Source organism: Stegodyphus dumicola, chromosome 6 (genome assembly GCF_044657685.1).
Source record: "Stegodyphus dumicola isolate Sdum_Otavi_A_Nest chromosome 6, ASM4465768v1".
NCBI classification, from domain to species: domain Eukaryota; kingdom Metazoa; phylum Arthropoda; class Arachnida; order Araneae; family Eresidae; genus Stegodyphus; species Stegodyphus dumicola.
Window position 1 is genome coordinate 110,734,485 of NC_140773.1, and position 20,749 is coordinate 110,755,233.

The following is a 20,749-nucleotide window of genomic DNA, read 5'->3' on the forward strand; positions in this document are numbered from 1 at the left end:
ATTTAACTATGATGTTGCATTTAAAAGAATCGTTCATTAATGAAAACGCATATCGGTTACAAGTTGTGTATTAAAAAAAAAAAAATTAGTGTTTCTTGTGAAAAAATTCAATAAGTTTGCATACATAGAAAAGATTTTTAAAACAAAATAGCGAATGTTGTAATACACATTTCAATATCATTATGCAACTAAAACAATACTAAACATCTGAGACACTGAATCTCAGACAAACAAACACTAAAAATCTGATCTCTGTGGAATTGTGCGTAGCGATACTGAATTATGTGACAAAAATGTAAAGGAAGGTCAAGAGGAGCCAGAAATAAGCAGGTTTTGAGACATAATGTGTGTGTGGAAACGACGCGTTGTTAAGCTCTGTTAATTGCTAATCTGTTAATTGCTAAGTAGACTAACTTCCCATGCAGATTTCAAACGCTTATATACACTGCAAAAAGAAAAAAAAAAGAGAGAAAGGGGGCAGTTCTATATATTCCTTCTATATCTTTTTCATGTCTCGAATAGGATATATATTAGATTTATATATAGCTAATATAGGTATTTTTAATATAGGTGTCTAATATAGGTATTTTGACACAAAATCGGTCTTTTTATGAAATGGCATGCCATTTTTTTCCATATTTCGATTCTGCAACTCAAATTTTACCTAAATAAATTTTGTAAAATCTGGTAAAAAATTTACGGAGAAATTAAAAAACTTATCTTGGCGCATGTTTTTCAAATTTCGCCAAGAATAATTAATTCACTGGCGAACTTAATTTATAGCAAATTATTTTCCTTTACTTTTTTTCATTGTACACGAGAGGAGAAAAGGTCATACTTTCAAATAATTTTAATAGAATGCGTAAACCACATTTGGCTTTATTATCGTTTATAACATATGTGCCAAATTTCAAAACGCGCCAATGTGTAAGTTCATGTATATCCTAGGAAATTTTGTATAAAAAACTCTATTTTTTGCAGGCATGCTTAGAAATACATCTACTTTAAGATGAGGCAAAAATTTTATAGGTTATAATGCAAAATGTTTTTCGAAAAATTTATAAAAATTATTTAAAAATACCAATTTAAAAAATAAATTGGGGGAATTTTATTTGGAATGAACCCAAATTTCGAATTCTGGAAGAAGGAATCAAGTAAGTTTAAAAAAAAAGACATATTAATAAATGCATATCAAATTGAGTTAACATTGAGGAGCTAAAATTTTTAGAGCTAATTTTTTCAATACTCGTGAAATTTTTACTAAACTTGGCAGTTTGCATAATTTGAGCCGTAGAATGGAAATATGGAAAAATATGAGCATGTCATTTCAGAAAAAGTCCAATTTTTGTCAAAATATCATTAGAACAATGCTATATATAAATCTAATAAATATCCCAATTCGCGCTTTCGAGACATGAAAAACGCAATCTGAATTTCGTCAATCGGTGCAGTAGAACTGTCGTTTTTTTTTTTTTTTTTTTTTTTTTTTTTTTTTTTTTTTTTCACAGTGTATATCTATACGATCACGGTCTGTGCGACATGCGTTTTATCTATAAAGCAGCGGACAAAACCGAGCATCTGTTCAAAGAAAACACTCGGGGATCGCTTCCGTTTCCCCCTTACACGAGTTGCTCCGTTTCTCTTCGCATATCGTCAAGTTCTATAAATAAAGGGTGTATCACTGAGTTCCTTGATCGTGTGGTGAGGCACATTATTTGAAATCCACTCGGAAATGAAAATTAACTTTCGATTACTGTTTCTACCTACGCTCAACAACGCCTACACTACCTTAACGTACTTTTCCGCACTCCATTTTCGAACGTGCAGTCCATTACAACATCTGCTTATTTCGGCCTATTCTATCTAGCCATTCTCTTCTTGCCGTACGTTTTTGAATCGTTCTGTATACAATATAATTACATCCTCACGCAATCATTGTTTCTAATTTTAAAATAAAGCATACAGGAAAAAGAATCAGTATCTTATTTTTAAAATCCTTCAGTTATATCTTTCGAAACCTGACAACCTAGTTCATAACAGCCCCATATACTTAAAAACATAATGGACCAACCAGGCACTTGCTCTCACACTGTTTACCCATGTAACCAGCTAAACAAAGACAAGTTCCATCATGCACATCGCATTCAGCTCCGTTCAGGCAACTGCAATTACTTTCACAATCTTCTCCATAGAAATCCAGAGGACACTTCTGTTCACAGAACAATCCAATAAAACCTGAAATAAAAATAAATAGATTATTTATATGCAATAAAAATTCAATAGAAGGTCCTTAACAAAATTTACGTGCTTCTACTGATGTTTTGATTCTCAGCACGTTTCTCCGAGAAATATTTAAATCATTGAAACACTGAAAATAGTGCGATGCAACCGCAAAACTTAGATTTAAATCAGAGTGCGTATTTTGAAGAAATTTGTTGAATTAGTTTGAATATTTCACCTTAAGAATCAAATGAACCTTTTGGAGAAAAGCCCTAAGCATTTCCTTAATATCAAAGTGCGTTGAAATGATGCACCTCAGTGTACATCGAAAAGCAGAAAAAGTAAGATTTTGGCTTTCCTTAGCCATTTCACATTGCGAATTTGTTTGAAGATGTTGAGGGCAGAATAAGATTCTTTTGAAAAATCCCATGAATTGTGACTTTTTGTTAAAATGTGTCTCTAAAGCATCATCTGCAAAGCATTAAAGATACCCATAAGTAGTATCGGATATATTTTTAAAAAATAGCATGCCTCATCTAAAAAAACATATGTGTACATAAAAACAATCCTGCATCAAGACTACAAGATTTTTAAATCGAAAGAGGGTCATGATATCTGGATTGACTCATTACAGCGCAAGATATAAGTAAGTAAATAAGATAATGGAAACCTCTAAGTGCGGAATATTAATATTTCCGACCCTTCAGAGATCGTAATCCAGTAAAAACGGCATATGGTATTCATTTCAAGGATTGGGAATATCTAAAATTATGATGTTTCAGGCTAATCATCAAAGCTACGGAAACAGATCCTATGGACTAATGAGTTCAAGGATATAATGCACCAGTTTCGTCCATCGCTATGGATATGATGACAGCTAACATTGTATATTAGTATGTTAAGTTTCCAGTCTCTAATATGAAGGTGGTATTATTCTTCCATGCGAATGTTTTCTGTGATACGAAATCAATAATAGGCAAATCTTAGCAGAGAATTTACCTTGACTTATGTAAAACCTACTAATTCTTCAAAGTCGACTTTCCTCAATAAGATAAATCATTTGCAGCAATCTTATATCGGTCACGCAGCAGTTTGGAACTGATAATCAGATAACATGTTTCTACTTGCCTGTTCAAAACCATGATCTCATAAAGCACCTGAGAGACTGCGTTACGAAAAGAAATAAGGAGTTTAAAATTCATGAAGGAGGAGTATTTATTTACAGTGAATATTCACTTACAGTAAAGCCGATGGAGACGATGTTACACACAGAATGAAAAAAAGTATATGTGATAGTTTCTCCTAAATGCCTTCTTAAGCCTGCCTCGGAAGTTCAACCGTAATCATGGCCTATTCCTGGCTGATAACACAATATTACATCACAGTGAAAGATAAATTTTATTTCTAATCTGGCGCCTGTGAATTTTGCCCATATACATTAAAATTACAAATGCTTACAACAACGAAAACGCAGATTACAACGAAAACGGAGATTATTACACATATATTACTAAATGTAATATTTTAGTGCTAAAGGAGTGTTCTGATGTCAGACTTATTACTGTTTCCTTCACGGAAACAAACTTCCTAGAATTTCATTGGGAAGAATGAAAGATTATAGATTTCATGCTTCCATCTTATGAAAGTGATGTATTTACACTAAACTAAAAATACAGTAATTATCTATAAATAATGATTAACTAATTCAAACGCTATAAAGGGTTAACATGTTAAATTAACCCATAACATTCCAAAATCATGTCATAAATTAGGTTTTTCGATGAAAGTCGGTAAAACCAACCCATTTACATTACTTAAAACTACAGTACTATATTTTTATTTCATTCGAATTTTCTGATAATCAGAAATATAGCTCCAGGTTTGCATCTATTTTATTCTTCAGTTTACTTTGGAATTTAAAACCTGGAATGAGGTAAGTCACAGACAAAAAAATTATTGATTAATATTTTCATTGGAGAGTATTTGATTTTAATATTTAATAAAATTGTTTTCTTGTTACTTCATAAACTAGGAGGGAATTATAAGTCCAGTTGTATGCAACAAATTTAAAGCATTCTTCGTGTGGTTGTCTTCTTACTTTTCTTTATAAAGTTTCGTAATAGGGCCAAACAGTTAAATTTATTTAGTTCAAGCTTAGAAGGCGCTTAGATTTTAATTATGCTAAGGATGACTTAATTGTGTCAAAAAATGTCTTTTCCTTTTCATTTCTTTTTAGATATTTTGAAAATCACATGTTTAACTTAGAGGCCCAAAGTTGTTCTGAAACACTTTCTGGGTAACAATTTTCAACAGTCCAACGGCACAATTAAGATAACTGAATTAGCATAACGTAAACAATTTAGCTCTTTAACACCCTTTAAAGAATTAAACATAGTTTCTCTTCTCTCTCCACAGAATTTAGCAAATTTCATTATGAGAAAAAGATTTTCCTAGGGAACTACTATTATCGTAACGAAAACGGAGATTATTACACATCTATTACATTCCCATATCATTAATATCTCATGTATTTTATAGGAAAGCCATACTTTCTTAATTAAACCTATTATTTACTTAATTTGTTTCTGTATGCTGTTCAACTGACTGCAAATACACACAGATACGCATAATCAGTTTATTGGAAGCTTTTCGTCACTTGTTCTTTATAAAAACTGAAAACAAAGTTCTTTATAATAGGGGAATCGGAAAGTAATGTCTTTTCTGCACATGTCAACAACAACATGCTATGGGCAGAAGTGGAAGCAAATTCATGTCAAACACTCTTAACCAACCTTGGTCGACCATCCAAGAACATTTAAAGCAGAATGGAAAAATAAGCAAATCAGGTGTTTGAGTATCCCATAATCTGTCCGTAAAGAACAAAGCCAACCTATCCATCACATGCAACGTATTGCTTCAACGGCACCATACAGAACCGTTGTTTGATCGTTCGATTAGTGGAGACAAAAAAATAAGTCCTATATGATAATCCAAAACTCAAAAGGTAGTTTTAATAGGGGTTACAAAGGGTTTACATCCCGAAAAGGCGCTTCTGGGTGTTTGATGGAGTATTCGCGGAATTGTTCATTTTGAATTGCTGATACCTGGAAAAACTGTTAATGTAGATCTTTATTGTGAACAATTAAATCTAGTGAACCACGCTTTAATAGAAAAATATATCTGGCGATTGTCAGCGGAAAAGGCGTCCTTCTTCAATACGACAATGCAAGGCCGCACTGCAAGACGAACACTGGGAAAATATAATGAATTGGGGGAAGAGGTCCTGCCTCACCCACTATATTCGCCCGATATCGCACCCTCGAATTTCCATTTATTCCAATCCCTACAACATATTCTTAGTGACGAAAAATTTGAAAATTTGGATTATGTCCAAAATGCCATCTCGAGATATTTTACTCAAAAACCAATTGATTTTTATCGGCCTGGGATTGAATTCGGTATACTAGATGGTAAAAGGTTGCTGATAACGAGGGTGATTATATTATTGATTAAAAATAAAATCTTGTTACAAATTTATTCGTTTGAATTTAATGTAGAAATCGACATTACTTGCCGGTCCCCCTATACATTAAAAGTATTTTTCTAAAATAATCGGTGCATGGAAGGTTCATTTGATTTCCAATCACTTTTAAAATGACATTTAAGATATAAAGGATATATTTAATTTACAATAATTGAAAATATACAGAGAAAAGTAAGTAAAAGAACAAAAGGGAAGTCAACACTGGAAGCTTTGTTTACAATTTTTGTAATTGTACGGTCATAAGCTCTTGTGGATACACCGTCCACCTAAATTTCCCATTAAGCTTAAAACAAATGACAGTATTAAGCGTTACTGATGGCATAGTGGCAACAAGAGAATTATTATAATTTTCAAACTTGCTTACATTGCTACCAATTGTTTGCAAAACATTTGAAATTAAAGTTATTTGAGATATTTATTAATTATCATTCTGAAATGTCCGAATTTCCTTCTGTAATAAAATCTTTCAAACCAAAAACTTTTACCCTAAAACTTTAAAAAAATAATTACTTTATAACGAAATGAAATTGTAAATGATCCTTAAGTGCATTAATATATCAAGTTTTTATTCGGAAGATGGCGAGAATAATTAAACAGCTGACAACTTTAAAGAAATAGACAATTTTACATATTACCAATTATCTGAGGTAATAAAACCAGTATTTTTCAAGTTGAAAGCCTTTGTAAATTTGACCTTTAGCAATAATTTTTTATCGCCTGAATTTTTCACGTGTGATGAATCATAGTACTGTCAAAAGTCTTTAATCAGGACTGGTCGGGACTTCGGCGATTCCGGATTATCGATTTTTCCGGATTATAGATCATCAGTTTAACTCTGATAAGATGGCATGCAGAATCAATAAAATTAAAAATATGAAACAGTAATTTATGAAATAAAGAACAATTATGATCTAAAGGGTATCAAAATTTACAAAAAAAAAAAAAAAAAAGAAAAAAGAAAAACTTAATATTTATTTGTTTACTGTATTAAACATTTCTTTCAATGTAAGTTGTTTAAGTTGCTTCGTTTTATGTGATAATACTTTCTCTTTAATTCTATAAACAGACATAATTTCTTGTTCAAAGTTCCGCTGTTCAAGTCCTATAATTGCTGTGTCGAGAATACCGACTAATTTGTCAATCGAAATTTTTTCGTTTTCAATAACCTCTGTGTCACTTTCTTCACGAAGCAAATTATAATGACGATGAATTTGATTTAAATCATATCAAAGACGGAGGACATCGAGATGAAATACTACATTTAGTAAGGAATTATAAGCCAAATAAAATAAAAAAATCTGCCCTGAAGAAGATAAGGATAGTGCTGACAGATCAACTTCCAATTCATTGCGCGCCGCGATGTTCCCCCCCCCCACCGTAGAGCAGCGTGAAATTGATAAACAGATTTCGGAATGGTTAGAGAAACAAAAGATATGCCTTTATCGATTTTTTGCAGCAATTCCACTTTTTGTTTGATGGACATCGAAACATACTTTCTCCGAAATTCTATTTGACATAATCGAAAGTTCAAGCTTACTTTTATAAAATTGCTCTAACAGTCTGCAAAAAATAATAAGCCTGATCCAATTCGAAGATTAAGGAACAACGCAATCTGCAACATTAACTGAAATAGATAATTAGATAATTTTAGCTTAGCTTATACTGTCCGTTATACATTAAACGCACATTCGCAAACGTATTATGCGCATATGCACAAGCATATGCGCATGCGTAAAAGTATTACACGTATGCGTAAACGCCTATGCGCATACGTGAACGCATTATGCGTTGACGCATGCGCAGAAAGTTCGTAGCTTTGAGGTCCGTATTATGGTGTTCGGATTAACGACTTTTGACTGTACCGATATCAATATCTTACTAAGAGAATAGCTGGTAATATCTTAATAAAAAGTTGTAAGTTAAATAAAAGATTTTTCTTTTATATTAATGATGTCATGTTTAAAAAACAAGATTCCTTGTGTTTTACGTGTGACCAAATTAAGATCTCCCGTACAGTAATTTAATCTTCAAAACCCGCATTAATTGTGACTTATTACGCCCAAAAAATTTATCATTCAATAATATATCACATTAGAAACGCTGGTTTAAATAAATTCAAATTTCGCAGCAAGTTTGAAATTCTAAATTATTTTAATATAATAACATGAAATTGTCTGCTAAATAATTTTGCCATGTTTGTCATCTATGGTATGTACGTAATTTCATCTCTCTGTCTCCGTATATATAAAACCTAGGATTTACCAGTCTTCGGGCTTTTACAGTATACACTATATATATATATATATATGCTACAACCTAGAATGGAAAGAGGCAATGCTCCGAAACTTCAAAAGCACATCAAAGAGCACATACTAAATAGCACACATAATAAACAAGATTTAGACAAGAAAGTTAAAATATAGAAAAATTTTTTCACTGTTACGAAAACTGCCAAAGCCAGTAACAACTTTAGTATCATTTGAAAGGTTTTCTACCATATTACTGTAACATCCACACATTACTACTCTAACATCTACATATTGTTTCTTCATATTTCTCTAACATCTACAGATACATAGATGATATTACTGCAATCAACAACTTCAATACAATAGAATTCAATCACATGTATCCTTCACGTTTGAAACTCAATAAAACAAACTTTCAACAAGGAGATATTAATTACCTTGATTTGCAAATTATCAATTTTAAAGATATCACAATTTACAACAAAAGAAGAGATTTTGATTTCCCTGCTATTAAACTTATCCATTGGCTCTCCAAAAGAATAATACTAAATACCATACATACTCAGCTCCTTAGAATAAAAACTATTTGCAACAAAGTCGAATACTGACAAGAATAAATCAATTATTTAATCAAAATTCTCTTAGAGTATGAAACACCTCTATTCAACATTTCTACAACTCTGAAGAAAGCTGGTATTAACTACTTTTTTTTTTTAAATTTCTCATCTATATTGATATCGTAATTATTACTTAAACCTTAATCGGAGGTAATAGTTGGATGGCTACGATAAGAAATTTAATGTAAATGTGTATAAAGATAGTGTTTCTTTTCCCTTTTATTTATTAAGTAGTCTTTCTTTCTACTATTTTATTAATTTATAACAGGCAAATTTTCTTGCTTTTACTAAAAAAAGGGGCTTTTTAGTTTCAAAGACGTTTTCTATCCCGATTACGTGAAGACTTTTATCTTTTGTAACATATATTTTTTTCCCTCAACTTTGAGCCAGTACTACTTTCACCTTTTAAGATTTTCCAGAAGATAGAACCTTTTAGAGTTTTTAACACCGCCATTTTGAAATTCGACGATCACCCTTCCACGTGGTAATAATTTTTATGGCCGCACCCACGTTTGACGCCCCCGCACACAAAGTTTAATAGGATAGGATTTTTTGAACGTATGTTTAAACACTTTGTTCTGCTACTGGACACTTTGAACCTTATCGCATACTTTTTTCAAGAACTACCGTCTTCGGTTTCTTCAGAGTTACTATGAATTCTACAGTAAATTCAGTTTGGTCATCTGAAGAATTAAGTAAATTTTCGTATGAAGGACGTCATATGATTTCAGTAGTTTGCGTTTTTTCAATTTTTTTTCAAATAGGCTTTCAATTTTGCCGTAGTATGCTCTGCTTTGATTTCATTATTTAATACAATCTCTATGAAAAGTTATTCATTTTCTTGGCATTAAAAGTTTAGTTAAGCATATTCGAGGACCGCCCATTTTAGAGTGTTGTTTAAATGTCTATTTGGTTTAAAGTATATCTGTATTGTGATTTACCTTTATATTTAATTTTAAATTTCAGATTCACATATAATGTTTTGAGACCGATTTGGTTTTTTTCGAATAGTCATTTTAGAATATGTAAAGTTTTTTTTTTTTTTTTTTTTTAAGTCAATTTGAAACAATGTTAAGTTTTTTTTCTTTTTACCAAGTGTTTCGAAGGGGTGTAGGGAAAATCCTGACACATTTGACATTCACGTTTTTCGGTTTTATATGAATTTTTATGTAATGTAAATTTGTTACTTTTTTCAGTTTTTAATCTTAAATTTACCGGGAGAATGGAACAAATGTTTGAAGCATATTAATCAATTTTTCTGAAGCTTTAATTCCTTTTCCCCTGAAGAGTTCTGAATTCGAATTTCAACAAAGGGAGATTAATTTTTATATTTCTATTATCTTGTACATATTTTCCCTTTTTGCATTTTTAGTTTTCGAGTTTCTACTACTATGACCATTTTAATTTTGAATTGTTTAGATTTTATGTTTAACCCCTTTACAAGTATGCAATTATTAATATTCTTGAGGAATTGCCTTGCTTTGACTCCAATTGACTTTTAACTTTATGTTTATTTTACTTCAATCCTGCAGCTATAGCGCAGGACGGGTTAAAAAATTTGTTTTTAGTTTTTACCTCTTAATAAGTTTCTTTACATATAACGGGTGGTCATAATTAAACTGACAGTGCTCACAGTGTTCTGTAGCGCGATATATTTTCGAGAATGACGCCACATTTTGTAGGAAGATTAAACAAGACAAAAAACTGTTTTTAGTTTTTACCTCTTAATAAGTCTCTTTACATATAACGGGTGGTCATAATTAAACTGACAGTGCTCACAGTGTTCTGTAGCGCGATATGTTTTCGAGAATGACGGCACATTTTGTAGGAAGATTAAACAAGACGGGGGACGAAGGATTCCTCAAAAAAAAAAAAAAAAAAAAATAGTTCTAAAAGTCACCGCTACAGGAATATTTGGCGCTGTGTAATAGAAAATAGAATGTTAACAAATGCAAATCAATACGGAAATTACCTTTTATTTTGCATTCAAATGAGGTTCAATGCGGGTGCCGTTGTTGTGGACCACATATTGCATTCTGTGCACAGTATGCACAACAGTAGAAAGTAACATGTCTGCAGGAATCTCCCGTACAGTCCGTGATATTTTATCCTTCAACGTAGCCAGGTCCTGGACCACTCCTTAATAGATCTCGGACTTAAGGTAACCCCATAGCCAGAAGTCACATGGGGTAAGATCAGGCGACCGAGGTGGCCATGCAGTTGCAAAGTAGCGGCTAATGACTCTTTCTGTTGTGAATTTCTGTCGTAGCATCTGTTGCGCCCGTACAGCAACGTGTGGAGGGGCTCCATCTTGCATGAAAATGATTTCCTCCCAGGCATTGTCTTTGCTGAAGTGCCGGAATGACAAAGCTGTTCAACATGTGGCGATATTTCTCTCCGGTAACAGAACAGGTTTTCGTTCCTGTCGGGGTAATGTTCTCATAGAAGAATGGACCTACGATAAATTTTATTCCGTATTAATTTGCATTTGTTAACACTCTTATTTTCTATTACACAGCGCCAAATATTCCCCTAGCGGTGACTTTTGGAACTATTTTTTTCGCGGAATCCTTCGTCCCCCGTTTTGTTTAATCTTCCTACAAAATGTGGCGTCATTCTCGCAAATAGATCGCGCTACAGAACATTGTGAGCACTGTCAGTTTAATTATGGCCACCCGGTATATATATATATGTGTGTGTGTATAAATAAATATTATTTGCAATTTGTTTGCGGCCTGCAATCTGAAATAAATCTGCAGTTTACTTAAGAAATTATATATAACTATACAAAGCTCACCAGGTGGGCATAGGCAGGTTCCATTCACTTTGTCACACACCCCGTCATTAAAGCAAGAGCAAGTACTATTACAGTAGAGACCGTACGTTCCTGATTCACATTCTGAAACATCGGAAAAGGATAGGTGTTTATAAATTAATAATTTAATTACGTGATAAGAAACACCACAATAATTTTTTTTCATTCATTCATCATAAAAATATCGTTATTAAACTAAATCTTTAGGCTTTAAGATACTATATTTCTAAGTTCAACACTATAAGAAATTCTGCGTCAGTGATCAACTTCACTTACGCAGACAAATTTGTCGGAAAGTTGTTAGACGGCATGTTCCACATCTTGTATATTGCTTTACGATGATTGGCGTTTCATTTGTTTCTGCAGATGTTGATAAGAGAAACATGCCCAGGGAAAGGCAGACCATGCAAGTGGACAAATTGGTAAGCAGTCATGGGCATCTTAGTTTTTTTTTTTTTTTTTTTTTTTTTTTCCGTGATTAGGCATTTATCTGCAGGGATATCACAACTAGAATCTTTGCCAGAAATGAGTGCAGATAAACTTGTAGAAACTCAACCGTCAGTGTTTCACAAGTATTACAAATCAGTAACTGTAGGCTATGACTCCCCAAAGCATAATATTTACAATGAAAGAAACATTTATATCTCTATAGTGGAATTAGGATTTGATGTTGACCAGGGAACGTCCACCGTAATATGACCATCTTTCTTGAATTCCAAGAGGTATTCAACGCTAAACAACGCACAGCGTCAACACAAAATACGTCACGTCCTTCACAAAGTAACAATATTCAATTTAGTTCATAGAGAAAAATATGTAAACTTAAAGAAAGTTTCCCCTTTTTTTATGTGAAATGCTTAATCAATTTGAGATAAAAGATGCGCATCTATTTCGCTACGCAGTATAATTAGTTCACTTTGTTGTAACTATAATTCTCAAAGGATTTTCAAAATGTTTAGTAATTGAACAAAACACTATGTTCGAGAAATTCAAATCACTATGTTGCAGTATGGTGAACTATATAATTTAAAATTCACCTAATAAATGCTCTATAAAATTGTTGTCATATAGAAGAATACATAAAATACCAAAATAAAAAGGGAATTAGCTGGAAATTCTTTCAATACAATGAAGACTTAAACCACGTTTTACTAACGTAAAAGGTGTAGCAGGAAATATCAGTATTTGTTTTAATTAAACTTTTCATGGCAATTTCAGCGACTTCAGAAATCGAATTTGAAACTTAACTTTAAAAATTTAGTATCCTTTAGATATATAAAACATCTTGAAAGCCTATAAAAGTAACGCAATATAAAATAATATTAGTTGGGAATAAATCTTAAGATTTCGAAATTTTTACGTGTTATATTATTAAAATAGTAAGAGTATCAATGCAGATATGAGCAACAGCTGATTAATAAATCAATTACAATGTAATTGATGAAAAACTAAATAATCGCAAATAAAGCATTTTAATTACAGTGCGTTATGGGTATAATTATAACGTAATTTTAATTGCAAAATTTTATTAAATAGAAAAATAGACGAAAATTTAATTTTTAGGTACCCCATTTAATGGGGAATGGACTGTATAAATAAAAAAATAATAAGAGATGTTGTTGTTTGGATGAAGAGAATTTTTCATTAAAAAACAGGTCTTTCTGGAGCATTTTCTTTTTTCTTTTCTTTTCTTTGCCTCTTTCCGCCCCTCGACCTTACCTGAGACTTACTGGACTTCAGTTTCACTCAAATTGTCCAACGTCATTTGTTTTTGAGTTAAGTATTAAAGTGAGAGATTGCATTATCATTGAAAATGCTTATATTATAGCTTATTACTGTTTATCAGAGCGATAAATAAGCTATATGATTATATAATGAAAACATACCTGAAATAATTACATAATGAAACTATTTATGCAAGTGATAATATTATTAATTATATAATGAATGAAATATAGTGAAAAATGAAATATTTAAAATTTACTTCTTTCATTCCTTTTTATGATCTCAGCGTCATGTAAGAGCTCATGAAGTCAGTGAACGGTCGTTAATAAAGTAGAAAACGTTTTTGTGTCCTTAAATATGCAAAATTAGATTTTGTTACTAATGTACAGCTTCGTGTTTGAACAATGAATTGACAAAAAAACTCCTTTGGCGTTGGACTGACCATTCAAAAGGTCTGAGCATAGATCTAAATGTCCCATCAAGAAATCTGGACTTGACAATGTGTGCTTACTTCTTACAGGAATACAACAAGGGCCGAATTTTCCCCATCTTCTTACATATATGAGCGATCTTAATGTACCGCAAAAGCAACTGCGGCCGATACTATGGAAGGTCTAATGCGTATTTATTAATAAACCGATTATCACATTAATATTGAATGTTATAAAACACAGTTCAGGCATGCAAACTTCACGAAATATTCTTTTAGACATAGTATTTCAGCAGTTCTGTTTAAATTCTTATTTTTTTAAAGCTCCTGAATTTTTTTAGGGTAATCATATATATTGAATGTTTTTAAAGCATGTCAGTAGGAAAAAAATTACTTGGCGGTATAGTAGCAGCCATCGTTTCTTTGGCGGAAGGATTCTTTGAAAATAAAATAAAACATACAACCAAGAAAACGTGCACGTTGGTATGGGAGCAATTTCTTAAGAAGCCATTTCATGCATTTTTATTCTTCATTCAGATATCATAAAAACGTGTGCATCAAAAAATTTCCCACGTGGAAAGAAAGCAATTCCTTTGTTTTAAAGCGAGAAATGCCTAGTCTCCGATTTGTTCTGAATTCAAGAATGTGGGCAACAAGTCCTTAGAGGATAACACTGATATACTTAGTGGGTAGCGTATTTTAAGCTTGAATCATCTTGTGAGCAGTAATGTGAACTTCCTTTTGAATATTTCAAAAGAAAATTCGTCTTGCAAAACAAATGGACTGCCACTTCTAAGAAATACTGCCAATTTTAAGAAATATATGTTGCAAGCCTCGTGGATATGAGATCCAATAATATCAATGCACAGTAATATCTTTAATTATTAAATATGTACATAAATCTCTACTTGAAGAAAATTTAAGATGCATACCAAGTCGTTCGTTACCATCTGGCATTGCGATTTCTATTGTTTCTTTTAAATATAATGTAATTGCCTGTTTTGTAGCTTAAAATCGTAGGAGATTAATCGTTAAAATAAAAGTTAGGCAACAACAACTCAGTTTAAATATTATAGGCGCTAAAATGGAATCCAATAGAGTAAATATTTAAGATTTTTGCATTTTAAAAACTATAATTTTTAACTTTTTGAATCATAAGTAGAAAAGCATAATTTTAGGTTTTCAACTCCCCCCCCATGAGATACAAATACTTAGAAAATCCCAAATACTGTCGACGTTGATGATATAGCTGCAAATTGATGATATATATATCTCATAAATACACATTACAAAATTAAGGAAATTGACCCACACTTTTAAATTTAGCACTGAAGTGAAAATAAGGAGTAAGGTAATAATTTCCATCCTTTCTTCCTAGGACTGAAAAAAGAATTTCACAAGAAAGAAATTTCAAATACCTTGAAGAATAGATGCTCAGTTATCGCTTTTAAGACATTAAAGTTCAATAAAAGTTTTTTTTTCATCTCCCCATTTCTTAAAACGCCTGTCAGCATGTATCATTGCATCTACTAAAGAAATCAACAATCACTTCTTTTTTATCAAAGTTTCAAATCATCTCTTGTATTTAATAGATCGACTTTAAAAGTATTTATACCATCTATAAAGAATTAAACTACTTTCTAGATAGTAAATCCTTCTTACATAAATAATTTATTTACCTTCAGTACATTTTGATCCTTTCCAGCCTTTATCACATAAGCATGTTCCGGGACTTTTACATTCTCCATGACCACAGCCGCCTATACATATAGCTAAAGGAAAAAGAAATGGATAAAGAAGTAAATACATTTCAAAACGCAGTATTAATCTTTTCAGGCATTCTTATAAGCAAATAAAGTTTTATTACTTTTGTAAAGAATAACACTAAAATGTTCAGGATGTCTCCTATCAAAAATATTAGATTTCATAATTACTTTAATCTTAGTATTATTTAAGAGAAATAATTATTATACCATAATTTATTTTTATTTAATGAAACTAGAAACATGTTTCAAAACTGATATGAAAATTTCAAAATACCTTCCATTTTCAATTAAAAGCCCTAAAAAGTAGTGAATTTATAACAGCATCGGGAAAAAAGTTTATTCATGCAAATATTAATTTGGTTACAATTTACATACTGAATCAGTGTTAAAACGTAGGTTTTTTTAATCGAATTGCTTATATTTTGTCCATTTCGGTGTAATGCCATCAATGAATCCATGATTCAGTATAATAGTTGATGGCAACATGATTCCTGCAACAACCAGTCAACACACAAGAATTACTAAAAGATAGCTTCACGAGACTCCATCATTAGTTATAGTCAACAAACCGTTTAAAATAATTAAAATAGAATGATTTTTTACACCACAATATACTTGCTGAATACATGGATGCTGTTAGCTATCTTACATAAACGATTCTGACAAGATTAACGAAATAAAAAAAATATGTAAGTGACAAACTGCACTCCGAGACGCATTGTAAATGTTTCTTTGAAAGTAGGTTAAAGTACTCAAACTCTTTTATTAAACACTAGGTAACCCAGTCTAATTGCATGACCAAAGAATTGTTAAATTAATGAAAGAACTGAGAGTTAGAATCGTTCATAACATCGGAAATATTAGAAGAATTAATAAGAAATTGCTTTCATGTAGCGCATTCGCTCATTCCTCTCTCTCTATATATACTTAATAAATCCTACTACTGATCTTAGGAACGATAATAAAGAATTAATTTAAACATTTTAAACTATTAAGTAAATTATGAAAATAAGACATTAAGCAAAAACACAATATCATCAGTTTACACAATATTATCAGTGACCCTTTACAAAGTTGAAGTTTCGGATGATGTGGATGAATTATTTCCGAGTCTAACACTCATTAAGGAGAAATATGTTTAAAAATATATACATTTAAGTGTAGCAAATAATAAACTTGATAAATAAGAACCTTGATGAAACCTTGATGAAAAATATTCTATTAGTGTTAAGACTAAAGAAGCATCTCACAATTTAAAATCAGACATACAATATCAGTAAGAGTTGATTGTTAAAATAGTGCTAACTTGCAGAGACATTCGGTTTTTTTTTTTTTTTTTTTTTTCTTGGAAGCAGCAGACAAGATGAAAATTCAGCAAGTGTCTTCTCCGGGAATCGAATCACGGACCTCTAGAATACCACTACACCGCGAAGGCACGTGAAGAAAGCGGAAGAAATACCTTATAAACTCTTTTATTATCAAATTTTAAATTATATTTCTTCTCAGCTTTCTTCAAAGTAATTCGCCTAATCAAAAATCTGTGTTAATAGTGTAATAAATTTGAATACTGCTGTTTCTTCCAGTTGCAATTTCATAAGAATCCTACCTCATTGCATACTTTTGGCGAAATGGCTTGCCACTGTTTGGTTCTAGGCTGTTACTCGCAGACTTTGTGTCGGAAATGAAAAAAAGCTGACATTGCCTGATAGGAACTTGCAGGCGTGCACCTAAAGCCTCGTTCCACTGCCGCGTATCCGTAGATTATTTTCATTTTCTGCCGCTAGATGTCACTGCAATATTTTCGCGCCAAACAACCAGTTCGCGAGTTACGACGCTGAACATCTGAATTTTTCTCGCTTAAGCGAGTATTGTTTGTTTTGGATCTGATATGGATCCTGACGTAAAACGCAGAAAAGTTTTGTTTACTAAATTCCATGTTATTGGAAATTTTTATTTCTGCTTATGAACTGCGAAAGTAAAGTACGCTAGCAATTTTTAGATAAGTAAGGTTATAATGCATATTATGAACATCACTAATTCCATAGAAGCTGAAGTAAATTATAAAAACTTTTTTGCGTTTCTAGAAGCCTTAAACATTAATGAAATAATATATATATTATTAAAACTAATGTTGTATGATCTTAAATCCATTTAGTGCGAATACAAGTTATTACTACTTGCGCAACTGCTGCAAAGTTAGTTAATAATAATTTATTTCCTAAACAGTATTGATTAATGTATTATATTATCTCCTAAGTTTAATTAAAGTAGAATTATTTTAAAAGTGTTAAAAATGTACTGCTACTGAAGAAGTAAACAAATAAATAAAAAAAAATAAAAAAAGTTAAACGAATTAAAAAAATAGTTGGTACATTAAAAGTACAGAGCAACTGCAAAGAAAGGTTCACTATATTTAAACAAAATTTCCAATGCTTGTATACCGCTGACTGCCAATTGAGATCCTACATTTTTTAATATGCCCAAAAGTGGGGAAAAAGCAGGTAATACATAAAATTTTAGCATCTATTTCTTCATTTTTAATTAGCTGGAGAATTTATTAGAAATCTCGTTTGTTTTAAAATGCACTATGGGCAGTTATTTTATACATAATCCATAAAATATTATTTTTAACTAAAACATTTTAATTCATATCTCTTTTTAAAGAAGAAGTTATAAAAATAAGCTTTTTCTCTTTATATATATATATATATATATACATATATATACACATTGGGTAATGAAAATGGAAATATTTAATTAATTAATTGTTCACCTGCAGAGTACTGAATTTAAAAACAATTATTACAGTAAGTTTTTTTTAAAATGTTTAGGGCATTAATACTGTCTCATGTTAATTGGTAGTGAAGGTTTACAGCTGGAAACGAAGTACGTACATTCACATAAAAGTGAAACGAATATATATATATATGTACAGGGAGCATGCTTTAAATTCGTGTTATACAACTTTCAAAAATTTTGGGGGGCAAAATTTAAATAAACAAGAGCATAAATAAAACATAATATTTAAAGCATATAATAATAGAAAAAAATTATAAAACACAAATATAGATAAGCTAAGAAAGTTGCAGACAGAGTGAAAAAAGCGCATGGGATCCGAACTCGCGACCCCAAAAGTTAAACCACGTTGCCGTCAGCTTTTACCACTAAACTATCATTACACGAGTATAATATGCAATTTTGGCTTATATATACCATCAAGTAAATGAATTATTAAAACTAAATGTTTTGGTTCTATTTCAGTGTGCTATCGTCTAAAACATTCACCAGAGTTTGTTCTTCAGCTTCTAGGACATTTCTTACAAAATATAGGGGCGTTCCGATTGAAGTTAAACGGGATGCTAAAAATATATTCCATGTGCTTAAAAATATATGTTAAACAAAAAGGTATATTTAAAAATAGAGAAATACAAATTTAACATACTCTTTAATGCAATGGGATATTTAAAAGGCTATCAAATTTAATTTATAATTAACGTTTTTAATTTTCACGTGTTTCAAAAGAAAAAGTAACAACTCTATTAATGCCATATCTGATTTGCTACAGCACTTTGATATAATCAGATGTTTAGTTTCATTAAAGGTAAATGTGTATGCAGAACTAGGAAATAATTGTCAGGACAAATTTTGCTATTTTATCGATCTGAAATTATATTTTTTGTGCCTGATTTTTCTTGAAATGAATTTCTTGACCGCCTTATTTTCTATGCGAACTAGTAATGTAGTTGCAGTTATTTTATTTTTCTTATCTTTTTTTAACTAAATTCAGCTGATTGCTGTCTTTTTCAGTATGCAGATTTCTTGCTATAAAGTTAAAGACCCGTTTCCACTGCTGCGTATGCGTTGCGGTGGTTATGCGTTTCTCCAACGAGCGAGCGAATTCACTTTGATTGACATCTGCAATCCGGTCGATGTGCTGTGACGGATGTCGTACGGATGGAGTTCAACAATGTTCAACTTCTATCCGTCTGTCTGCGGATGCGTTAGGGTCACGTGGTAAAAAAGAAGCAATCAGGTGTAGTCACTAAAAATTAATGGCGGGAGGCGTAGCGATGAACGCTCGCTTAGGGAAAGAATGTTTTGCTAAAAAATACTTATCTCTGAACATTATAGCGAGAAATCTGCGTGCTGAAAAAGACAGTAATCAGCTGAATTTAGTTAAAGGAAGATAAGAAAAATAAGATAACTGCAACTACAGTACTTGTTCGCAGATAAAATGAGGCGTTCAAGAAATACAGTTCAAGAAAATCAGCGGCAAAAATTATATTTCCAAGTCCATGAAATAGCAAAATTTGTCCTGGCAATTATTTCCTAGTTCTGCATATTCATTTACGTTTAATGAAAATGAATGTCTGACTATATCAAACTGCTATAGCAAATTAGGGTTGATCTTTACATTACGGTAACTTGGCGTTTTTTTGGCAAAAATTTGGCGACCAACTCTCTTACAGCAACCCTCTATTTTTTTTCCCGCCGCCATTTTGTCTTCACGAAGTAAAGACATGTTTCTTTTCTTTTTATCTACTGAACACTTCTTCCAACAATCTACTAGCCGAATTACACTTATGCTAGAAATTTTATCTAACAAAACTGCTTAATCATGACAAATATTCACTGCAAAATTGGGAAAAAGTGCAGAATACCATACTCCTTACGCGTTTTTCAAAATAACACATACACATAAACCATGTACACGCCGACTTATTTTTACTTAAAAAAACATCCCAGAATTGCACAAAAATGGCATTGCGCACACTCTTCACTATATCCATGTACACTGCTTTTTTCTCATAAATTAGAAAAATTTCACGAAAATACATGACAATTTTCTCAATCTTTAAACCCGGTAAAAAGAACATATATGAAATTACCTGATCGCGAAAAAGTATTTACCCTTTCCAAATATGAACATTTCCACATATAAAATAAATAAAATATCCAAAAACTTTTACCTCTAAATCATCTATTATATTATAAACGTCACCAATGAATTCATACCGCAACCATTACAAATACTTAGTGTCAGATATTGAAATTATTTCCATGCACGTTTACTTCAACTAAAACGTACACCAAATTCCTACAAACATAAAATTCACAAAATAACTATCATTTAATTAAAATATAATTAAATTCAAAAACACTACTTAAAATATAAATGAGCACATACATTAAATTAATACATACATAAATACCCATTTCGAATTCACTTTAGTTACGGCCATGGGATCCAAAAATTCACGAACACTGTTTCACACAACACAGAATAAAGCCAAATACAAAATTTCCAGATTTTTTCCCGATTTCCCCCATTTTCCAATTAAAGAACCGTAATTCGTCCATTAATATCACATGACATATCCCA

The 20,749-nt window shown here is 31.5% G+C and overlaps 1 protein-coding gene across 2 annotated transcripts in view; it reads right to left on the reverse strand.

Annotated features, from left to right (window-relative positions):
- The window catches only part of LOC118199996 (uncharacterized), a 114,312-nt gene that overhangs the window by 64,549 nt on the left and 29,014 nt on the right, over positions 1-20,749 (reverse strand). For both annotated transcript variants that reach the window (XM_085818800.1, XM_085818799.1), the window contains exons 5-7: positions 15,280-15,372; positions 11,428-11,529; positions 2,072-2,235 (exon numbers count right to left, since the gene is read on the reverse strand). In XM_085818800.1, the coding sequence (XP_085674926.1) occupies positions 2,072-2,235; positions 11,428-11,529; positions 15,280-15,372 (359 nt within the window). The remainder of the gene's footprint in view (positions 1-2,071; positions 2,236-11,427; positions 11,530-15,279; positions 15,373-20,749) is intronic.